The sequence below is a fragment of the Sorex fumeus genome, unplaced genomic scaffold (assembly GCF_029834395.1).
Source record: "Sorex fumeus unplaced genomic scaffold, SorFum_2.1 ptg000061l, whole genome shotgun sequence".
Lineage (NCBI taxonomy): Eukaryota > Metazoa > Chordata > Mammalia > Eulipotyphla > Soricidae > Sorex > Sorex fumeus.
Window position 1 is genome coordinate 367,182 of NW_026606118.1, and position 11,258 is coordinate 378,439.

At 47.2% G+C, this 11,258-nt stretch overlaps 1 protein-coding gene across 1 annotated transcript in view; it reads left to right on the forward strand.

The window, feature by feature from the left end:
• CUNH6orf118 (chromosome unknown C6orf118 homolog) overlaps positions 1–8,182 on the forward strand; it is a 35,695-nt gene extending 27,513 nt beyond the window's left edge. Inside the window, exons 9-11 of the mRNA XM_056126310.1 lie at positions 2,172–2,225; positions 2,778–2,839; positions 8,074–8,182. Of these exons, the coding sequence (XP_055982285.1) occupies positions 2,172–2,225; positions 2,778–2,839; positions 8,074–8,182 (225 nt within the window). The remainder of the gene's footprint in view (positions 1–2,171; positions 2,226–2,777; positions 2,840–8,073) is intronic.
• The last annotated feature ends 3,076 nt before the right edge of the window (positions 8,183–11,258 follow it).

Below are 11,258 nucleotides of genomic sequence, written 5' to 3' on the forward strand. Positions count from 1 at the left end.
TCTTTGACATTCTTACTCAGTACTAGCTACTATTTTGAATTTTAGTCATATGAATCTTTCTATTTTGATTATGCTAACCAACTCAAGGACTTATTTGGGAAGAAGTAATAGTTTACAATTCACAATATCAACCCTTCTGATCAGGATTATTTTAAAATTATTTTTTAAATGCATCGGTCTTATGTATTCTTATAACTTTATATGACCGTGTACTTTGGTAAACAGAAACACTTTTTTGTTTTCACTGTTTTTTTTTTTTTGCTTTTTGGGTCACACCCGGCGATGCTCAGGGGTTACTCCTGGTTCTGCTCTCAGGAATTACTCCTGGCAGTGCTCAGGGGACCATATGGGATGCTGGGAATTGAACCCAGGTTGGCTGCATGCAAGACAAACACCCTACCCGCTGTACTATCACTCCAGTGTCTTTTGTTTTCACTTTTGAGTTACTTATAAGTCATTGCTAATTTGTGTGTAATTTCCTGATTTTAAATTTTATATTGTGTTCAGTCATCTTATTTAACTTCTGTTACTATTTTTATGAGCAAACTTTTTATGAGTGAATGTCCCTAAAATCCCCTATTTTTTCACAGGATCAAACTAGCCTTTCCCCTAGCACACAGAACCTTAAACCTTGCTGTTTTAGTCAGGTTTTTGCGCTAGACCTGATTTTATTTTATTTCTTTATTAACTTTTGCCATGTCTGGAGGCTCTCAGGGGCTAATCCCAGCTCTGTGCCTGGAGGTTGCTCCTGGTGGTACTCAGGGGACCATGTGGTGCTGGAGATTCAACCAGAGTCGGCTGCATATAAAGCAAGTGACTTACCATCTGCCCTATCACTCTGGCCTTACATCTGTACTTAAATGGTGTGCTATAGGGACTTTCAAAATTAAAATTAATGAAATTCATATAATGCTTTTTTTTTGCCTTTTGGGTCACACCCGGCGATGCTCAGGGGTTACTCCTGGCTCTGCACTCAGGAATTACTCCTGGCGGTGCTCAGGGGACCATATGGGATGCTGGGAATCGAACCTGTGTCCGCTGCATGCAAGGCTAATGCCCTACCCTCTGTGCAATAGCTCCAGCCCCCATATAGTGCTTTTTGTTCCATGAATCTTTCTATTTTGATTATGCTAACCAACTCAAGGACTTATTTGGGAAGAAGTAATAGTTTACAATTCACAATATCAACCCTTCTGATCAGGATTATTTTAAAATTATTTTTTAAATGCATCGGTCTTATGTATTCTTATAACTTTATATGACTGTGTACTTTGGTAAACAGAAACACTTTTTGTTTTCACTGTTTTTTTTTTTTTTTTGCTTTTTGGGTCACACCCGGCGATGCTCAGGGGTTACTCCTGGTTCTGCTCTCAGGAATTACTCCTGGCGGTGCTCAGGGGACCATATGGGATGCTGGGAATTGAACCCAGGTTGGCTGCATGCAAGACAAACACCCTACCCGCTGTACTATCACTCCAGTGTCTTTTGTTTTCACTTTTGTTTTTTAGGGAAAATATTTAACAGCTATTCTTTTTTCAAAAATAATTTTTTAAAGTGTAGATGAAGGCCACAATTATTGATAGAATTGAAATTGATTAGATAACAGATATTGAAATAGGTAAGTTTTTTAAAAATTGGTTTTTAATCTGAAATTTGTTGTATCTCACCACGAGGTTCTAAAGTCCTTGGCTAAGTATTTACAAAGTTGTTTGTTGCTAGTTGATCCTTCTGTGTCAAGGTTTTGTTTGTGGGTTAGGTTGGCCTCTGTTTTACTTTCTCATCTAATCCGATGTCCTGGTCCTGGGGTTTCAGTATTGGGAACTTGGAGGTGTTGCAGGGCTGCGTGTCCAGAGGCTTCAGGACCTGTGGTCTGGCCAGTGGATTAACACGGCCATGGGTGTGGGGGGTCGCGTGCTGCTGGGGCTTCAGGAAGTGGGGGGTCGGGGGAGGCTGGATGTCCTCGACTCTGAGAAACACCAGGTTCTCAGCCTGCACACCAGGGCACCTGAAAAGTTTCGCAGTTTGGTGTCTCTGCAGAGGGTTTTAGCAGAGTGGAGGAGCTGAGTCTTGGCGTGGCTTCAGCACGGGGTCACAGGGCGGCTGGCTGGGCTTTGGCAGGGCAGGGAACAGCTTAACCAAATATATTTCTTTTAAAACCATTTCTCCTTTAGGCCGAAACTCAAAAGTTGGAGATAGAAATTAGGATCTTAAAGAAGAATATAACTGTAAGTTTTGTGAATCAGTTTTTCAATTAAAGTGTTTGAGCTAGAACTTGTCTGTCATCAGCTGAGTGAGAATCTATGCATCTTCTTTCTAAATAGTAACTTCCTGCAATCCTAGAATGTTTACATTAACAGATAGTAAAACTGTATTGATATAGTTTTAGCTAATAAACTAATGTATTAATGAGAGAACAAAGCAAGTATTATTAAGGATTGAACTGTACCAGTCAAATCAATGTACCAATCACTTCTCTAAATGCTTATGCACAGGATTTATTATAATAATCTTATTAAGTGACAAGAAATATATGAATAGGTTCCCTAACTTTCAGAGCGTCCTTCCAAAACTTAGGCTTATAATTTGTTTTTTAGTAGGTTAAAGCTCTGTTTCTTTTTTGCATATATCTATTATATTTAGGATGAATTAGCATGCCATGCTTGGTCTAGAAGAGGAGTCCATTCAATTCAGTGTCTCTGTCTTTATACATAATCAGTCTTACATTATTAAATGACAAAAATGTTTAATTCTTGCTTTAAATGTTTAATTTTTGCTAGATCATCGAGAAGCAACTAAAGCATAGAATAGAGAGAACAAAAATGAATGAGAAGAAGCAGCGGTGAGTATTGATGTGACACAGAAAGAACTGCACCCTTCTTGTAGTTCCTGGGGAGTGTGGCATTCGTCTAGTTTATATTTTATTTATTTTTCTGTAGTCTCTAATCCAGGAAGTCCCAGTAGATGATGATGTAAAGAAATATGGCTGGGGGCTGGTGGCCTTTCTTGAAAGGATCCTTTTTGACTAAGATGTAGGAGCATTGCACGAGGATGGGCTGAAACTGCTGTGTTCTCCTCTGAGCAAACTCCTGCTCTGACCCTTTTTCCTAGCTATTACTGAGGAAAGTCTCACTAACTGGACATTAATTTTCTATCTATCTATCTATCTATCTATCTATCTATCTATCTATCTATCTATCTTCATCATCATCATCATCTGTGACAGCTTATCCTATACAAGAATGCTTAGCCCAAGATGTAAACCCCAATATGTGCACATTAAGCAACCCGTCACTGTCACCGTCACTGTCCTCCTGTTGTTCATCGATTTGCTTGAGCAGGTCCAGTAACATTACACAGCATGGGTATAAATGGATTCTTTATATTTGGAAAAATAACTCCTGAAGAACAGAGCGTAAACTTCCACGGGATGCCATGGGAAAGCCACTGGTGACTGGCATGATTCTTCTCTATCATTTAACTTTTTGTGACATTAAAGTTTTGAAATAAAACTACCCAGCCGTCGCCACACTCCAGGACGCTTTCCGGACCCGCGCGGCAGCTCCGGCCGAGACCCACGCACAACTGAAGACCCACAGAACAAGATAAGCGGAACTCTCTGAGACCTTGGACTCCAGGCTCGGCGGACCCAGGGACAGAGCTTCTCTGCTTGCTCCCACCACCACAGGCGACAAAGGGATTCTAATCAGGAGCCCCACCCTACCCTGCCCTGTCTGCTTCCATCAACCACCCAGGGATCGAATTGTGCACAGGAGACCCACCCTACCCAGATAAATACCCCACTGGCAGACTTCCACTCTCGACACTACTTCCACTACCCAGCCGTCGCCACACTCCAGGACGCTTTCTGGACCCGCGCGGCCGCAAGCGGCCGCGCGACACATCATAAGACACTAAATACCCGTCTTCTGGAATTGTACCATATTTGATAGGGTTCAAATATGGTAACACCTAGAAGGGTGATTAGAGGTCACCCCAAAAGCCTCTATACCTCTCGGAAAGACTGGCAAGCTACCGAGAGTATTCCGCCCACATGGAAGAGCCTGGCAAGCTATCCGCTGTGTATTCGATATGCCAAAACCAGTAACTACAACTGGTCTCATTCACCTGACCCTGAAGGCTTCACCGACATGGCAGCACTGAGAAGGATGAGAAAGGAGAGGCCGACAAAATCTCAAGGCCGACCTAGGCTGCCACAACGAAGGAAGACAAAAATGATCGTCTGTACTTTCAATGCACGTACGCTAGCATCAGATGCATCCATCGAGGACCTGATGGTACAAGCGCGAATGATCAAGTACGACATCATTGGTCTGACCGAGACAAGAAGACACGAATCTCACCATGCCGTTTTCGACACTGGAGAAGAATTGTTCCTCGGAACATGCAATAAAAGAGGTGTTGGAGGCGTCGGTGTCCTTGTCAACACAAACTTGGCCAAGAGCATCGATTCATTCGAATGCCGAACAACCCGAATCGGACGTTTACATTTGAATAGATGTGGCTCACTGCCTGCAGTTTCTATCTTCGTTGTCTATGCACCAACATCTCATTATGATGAAAGAGAAATCGAGAAGTTCTACATGGAGCTAGAGAAGTTCTATAAAGAAGACCACACCTTCTACAAGATCATTGTGGGTGATTTTAATGCCAAGATAGGACCGAGAAGATCAGCTGAAGAACTTCACATCGGAACCCATGGCCTAGAATGGAACGAACAGGGTGAGAGACTGTCTGAGTTCATCATGTCGACCAAGACCATTCATGGTAACTCACAGTTCCAGAAGGCAGAATCTAAACGATGGACATGGGAGTCTCCCGGTGGACGATTCCACAACGAAATAGACCACATCATATTCAATCGACGGTTTTGCCTGACTGATGTTGCTGTTGTCCCAAAATTTCGAACGGGATCGGACCACCGTCTCCTTCGTGCAAAATTCTACTTCACAGAGTGGGGAGAAAGGGCTGCAAAGTTCAAAAAGAGAACTCCCAGAACGACCACCAACTGGGAACTCTTTGGTACTATTGCGGCAACATGGGAAGATTCCATTGTTGACAACATTGACGAGGAATACGATCGACTGGTTCAGCACCTCCATGAATGTGCGAGGAACGCCAAGAGAGAGATAGCCACAAAAAGTCGCCTATCTTCGAAAACTCTTGAGCTAATTCGCCAGCGTGGTTTGGCGCATGCCTCAGGCAACCGCAAGCTAACATCCGAGCTCGCAAATCAGTGCAGAGATGCGATCAAGGAAGACCTCAAAGAGAGAAGAGCAGAAGTACTGGTAGATGCGGCAGAAGCCGGGAAAAGTATTCGTAACGCCCGCCTGTCCTTCGCCAACTATAAGACCAAGATGACTGCCCTCCGACGTCCTGATGGATCCATCACATCCTCCAGAACGGCAATGGAGAAGATTATCCATGACTTCTACTCAAATCTCTTCGATAGCCATGTCCACTTGCCGACATACCAAATTCCACAGGATGGGTATGTCGTTCCCAACATTCTCCCTTCCGAAATCCGACACGCCATTTCGTCAGTAAAGAAGCAAACAGCACCCGGCCCAGACAAGGTCAGACCTGAACACCTGAAGAACCTGCCGTCAGTACTCATCAATACACTGGCTCGGCTCTTCACTCGCTACCTGTCTGAATGCAAGGTTCCATCTCAATGGAAAACCAGCAGGACCGTACTACTGTTCAAGAAGGGAGACATCCATGACATTGGCAACTATCGCCCGATCTGCCTATTGTCTGTCATCTACAAGTTGTTCACTCGAGTCATCCTGAATAGGATTGGCAGAACACTAGATGAAGGACAACCATGCGAGCAAGCAGGGTTCCGCAAAGGATTCAGCACCATCGACCATATCCACACGATAACCAAGCTCATTGAGGTTTCTCGGGAGTTCAAGATGCCGCTCTGCTTAACGTTCATTGATTTAAAGAAGGCCTTTGATTCTGTTGAGACGGAAGCGGTCATTGAAGCCCTAGCCAATCAGGGCATTCAAGCCCAATACATCAGGATCCTCCGTGAGCTGTATTGCGGATTCACTACCAGGATCTCACCATTCTACAAAGAAGTGATCGTTGATGTCAAGAGAGGGGTGCGGCAGGGTGATACCATTTCACCAAAACTCTTCAGTGCCACCCTCGAGAACATCATGCAACGACTGGAATGGGAAGGAATGGGAGTGAAGATAGATGGTCGGCAACTACACCACCTCCGCTTTGCTGATGACATTGTTTTAATAACACCAAACATCAGCCAAGCGGCACAAATGCTGGCCGACTTTGACCGTGAGTGTGGAAAGGTAGGACTACAGCTGAATCTTACGAAGACAATGTTTATGAGAAACAGCCTTGTTCCTGACGCCCCATTCGCTCTCAATGGAACGACCATCTCCGAATGCAACAGCTATGTGTACCTAGGTCGAGAGGTCAACATGACAAATGACCTGGCACCCGAGCTGCGCAGGAGGAAGAGAGCGGCTTGGAACGCCTTCAAGAACGTCGAAGAAATAGCTAAGAGGACGAAGAACCTCCGGCTCCGGGCACATCTCTTTGATTCCACTGTTCTTCCTGCATTAACATATGCCTCAGAGACCTGGGCCCTACGCAAACAAGATGAGAACGCCATTCAGGTCTCCCAAAGAAGAATAGAAAGAGCTATGCTTGGAATATCACGTTTCACTCAAATGAGAGAACGAATCCGGAGTTCTGACATCCGTCGACGATCAAGGATCAGGGACGCTGTCTCATTTGCCAAGGTGTCGAAAATCAGATGGGCTGGTCACGTAATGAGATTTAAAGACGACCGTTGGACTAGAGCTGTTACTGATTGGATTCCACGGGATGTCAAGAGACCGCGTGGCCGCCCACCTACCAGATGGTCAGACTTCTTTGTCAAGATCATGAACGATCGGTTTGAGGCCCTCCATGTTCCCGGAGCGAAGAGATGGCATTGGGCTACACTAGCACGCGACAGGGACAAATGGAGACGTTACTGGCGCCCGCTCGAGCAAATCGACGACTAACGGGAAGTTAAGTGACTTAAGTGAAAGTTTTGAAAACCCCTTTATGTGTTACACTAAAATTTTAATCCTGAAAGGAAATGGTTCTGTACAGGATCTGTCCCACACATCTAGATTTGATGTGGCAAATGTTCTTCTCGCTGGGACTGCCCCTCACATGTCAGGACGTGCCAAAGCTGAGATTCTGTGTAGGTTCATGCTCAGGAGAACTTGCTGGGCCCCGGGGGAAAGACCCTGAGTTAGTTCCCGGGAGTCTGGCTCCCATGAGGTCATGAAGGACGTGGCTCTCACCTGTGACCTCCCCATTTCCAAGACTCTCCCGCTTTTCCTCCTCCGGGCTTTGTGAGGGCGTCTGCTGGCATTAAGGTCGTGTCCCACGGGTAAAGAAGGCGAGCGTTGGGTCTGTCTTCCATGGAGAAACGACAACCCATGTTCCTTGGAGGGGAGGGCGAATGTTTAGTAACAACGGGTTTCTCATCAGGAGACTTTCCCATTTGGTTTGGGAAGAAATCCTTTCCCTGTTATTTCTGCCCAAACCTCAGTGGCTCCAAGACCACCTGATTTCCCGAGACCACCGTGGGCTGCCAGGACGAGCAGACACAGCCTCTCCATACCCCACTTTCTTGGGAAGATCGTGGGATAAGAGGTGTTGTTGAGTGGGCACTGAGGGCCAGCCCAGGTTTGGGGGGCGCCTCCCATGGCGTTTATTTGGAGAAGGAGATGGCAGAGTATCGACGGGAAGTTGGGGCAGCTCCCAGGACGGCGCTGGTAGGAGGGTGGACAGGCTCAGTGTCCAGGAGGAAACTCTCCCCACTCCCTGCACAGTTGGTGCTGCCCACAGACACGCAACCTTTGCTCCTCTAAAGCCAGATTCTACTAAAGCACACCGGGAAAGGAAGGTGGAAAAGCAGGGTCTGTGCCTCCCTGGGTTACGGCTAAGTGTGTCATAAAACATGTGTATTTTGAAACATTTCTCTCATGTTTATTGCATCTGTTCTCTCATCAATCATATTTTTAGGAGACTTTGGATGTTTATTAATGATTTTGTGAGCCTGGACAGTAATTGCAATGATACTGACTTGACTGGAAAAACGACCAGTGAAACAAATCTCGCATCACTCTCGTAGCATGGATACGTGGCGTGTTTAACCTTTAATGAAGCTGCATTTTGCTTTGGCAGTTTTTATTGTGAATGCAATTGATGTAGTATATGTATATATCCTTCTAAAGATGTTGAAGTAAGTATATGTCCGTGTGTGATCAGTTTCACTTTTGTAAATAGCACCGTCCTCCCGTTGTTCATCGATTTGCTCGAGCAGGCCCAGTAACGTCTCCATTGTGAGACTTGTTGTTACTGTGTTTGGCGTATTGAATACGTCATGGGTAGCTTGCCAGGCTTTGCCGTGCGGGCAGAATACTCTAGGTAGCTTGCCGGGCTCTCCAAGAGGGGCAAAAGAATTGAATCCAGATCGGCTGAGTCAGCTGTGTGTAAGAGAAATGCCCTACCCACTGTGCTATCACTCCAGCCCACTTTTGTAAATATCTTCATGAAAACAGTCTTTCTGAAATTATTTTCTGTTTTTATTTACTAACATTCTCCGGGGAAATTATTTCTAATTGTTAAAAAGCATTAAAAACACCCCAGTATTTCTGCAATACAGTTTAAATTTGTTACTTGCTGATACAAGTTTGCATGTATGTACATATATATTCATATCCACATATAATTACAATCATCTAACATGCCCCTTTAACTACATTATCTTTACTTATTATAAGCAATAATAATGCATCACAATCTTCTGGGTCTCCAGACAACCTCATATTTATACATGTCCTGTCATGTATCACCACAATGTGACTACAGTGCAGTCTGAACATGGCTTAACTGCAAGTTTGGTTCCTTTAAACATTTAGACAATAATGCGCAGAGATGTTTCTGTGAAGGTCAACATGAGTGGTAGAATAGAAATATGAAATTTTGCCTAAGTGGTTAAGTACAGATTTGAAGGCTTCTGTCCTAACGTGGAAAGGAATCAGAGGAGAGAGGGAGGCGGGGGAGGCGGGGGAGGGAGGGTGCGTGGGGCAGGGAGGAGTGGAGAGGGGAGCAGAGTGGCAGGGCTGCAGGGGCCTCTGCTCGCTCGGGGCCAGATGTCACTGCATGCTGAATGCTGCCTAATCCGAGTGGATCCAGAGGCCGGGGTGGAGATGGTAGAGCAGACAAGCTGGAGGATGAGGAACCGCCTTCCTCCGTGCTGCCAACCTCGGTCCTTCTTCCTAGTGTGTGTCTGCTCAGCGCCCGAGGGGTGCAGACGGATGCTCAGGACCCTCCCGATGTTCCTGGAGTCTGACCCTAGTGCCTAGTTGCAGAGATTCCTCTCCGGGTGGTCCAGAGGTCCGGCCTCAGTTGTTCCGCACGGACAGCTGCCTTTTCCCCTGTTCAAGAGTCTCGTCCTCTGCTCATGAATGCAAATGTTCATGTGTCCAGACAGACCCTTGTCCCATCTAGAGCTCTGCGGACTCTGGCCCGAGAATCCCTCTGGCTTGACAGGCTGGCTTCTCAGTGGCCACCCACCAGGACGTGTCCGTGAGGTGTGAGTGTAAGTGTGAGAGAGCATGCGCTGCTGACTCTCAGTGGGAAGTGTTGACCCTTAGCATCAATGGTGTCACACAATCCCCTCCTCCCGGGGAGAAGGACAAGCCCTCAGCAGTCAAGCTCATTCGACAGTCTCAGGTCAATGTCACAGACCCGTAGACTCTGACGTCACAGCCGAAGTTGCCGGGGAGCAAGGGAGGGGTGGGAAGGACTCTTTCCTGCCACGTTTGCTCTTTGGCTTCCTCATCCTAATGCTCGACTTGGAGCCGGGACCCAGGGCAGCAATCCACAGCCAAGGAACATTGATTTTGGTTTGGGATGAGCACTTTCGACCAGTGGATTATCTTTCCAGGAATCACGCATCTGTTCACTGCCTCTAAAATGCACAGCATCGGAGCTACTTTATTTCTGTAACTAAAAGAATAAGAACACGGAAATTATGTTTTGTGTTGAATGAGAAAGAGCCTTTGGGGCCTGAGCCAGAGTGAAGTGGTGAGATGCTGGATTGCACACTGTAAACTCAGGTCAGGTCCCCGCATGGCGTCCTGAGCATGGCAGGAGTGACCCCTGGCGTAAAGCCAGAGCAAACCCTGCACAGAGCCGGTGTACCCAACCCCCGTCCCAAAGAAAGAGACGGAGCTCTGACTCCCCCCAAGAACTGTGCCTGCTAGGGTGGATGGATGGGGCTGTCCATCCATCCATGATGGCCAGCATATGGCGTTCAGTGGGCAGAGTACAGGGATGGGACTGTCCATGGCAGGCGACCAGCTTATGGCGGTCAGCGGGGACAGTGCAGGGATGGGCCATGCATGGCAAGTGGCCAGCCTATGATGGTCAGTGGGGAGAGTGGAGGGATGGGCTGTGCATGGTGGGCGGCCAGCCTATGGTGGTCACTAGGGGTAGAGCCCACGCCCCTCAGCTTGGCTGGCCACCGTAACCCACTCTAATACCTCTGGACCCTGTAGTTGCACAGGAAAGCGTGTTCCTGCCAGGCTGTGGCCTGTGGCCTCTGGAGAGGGAGGAGTTGTCTCCTGCCTGCCCCCACCCATGTCCCTGGACATCAGCTAGAGAGGGTGCTGTTTAGCCCCAAAGCAGAGCAAAGGGACAGGATACAGTTCTGGGGGCCACAGAGAGCATGAGATGGCATGGTGAGCCGTGGGTGGGTTGGGCTGGACCGCAGGACAGGAAAGGCGCAGTGGAACTATCCGGGCTTAGTTTAGAAGGAGCAGGCCCAGTGGGGGCTTGGGTGGTGGGTGACATTGCTGGGACTCACCTTGGCACCACCCTCGGGCCCATCTGGGCGGGTCCGAGCGTCAACTCATGTTTGGGAGCCCCAAGTGGGTGCGAGCCCCCGTCACTGCCATGACAGCCCAGAGGGAGGGACCCCAGGTCATCTTAGCCCAGCTTCCTGCTGTGTGTGTCTGTGTGTGAGTGTGTGTGCTAATGTGTAAGGAGGCTTGTGTGTGTTCTGTGTGTATAGCGTGCACATCATGAGAATGTGTGTGTGAGAACGTGTGTCTGAGTGTGCGAGTGAGTGTGTGTAAGAGTGTGAAATTTTAAGTGTGTTCAAGAGTGTGTGTGATGAGTGAGTGTGCCGTGTGTGTGGA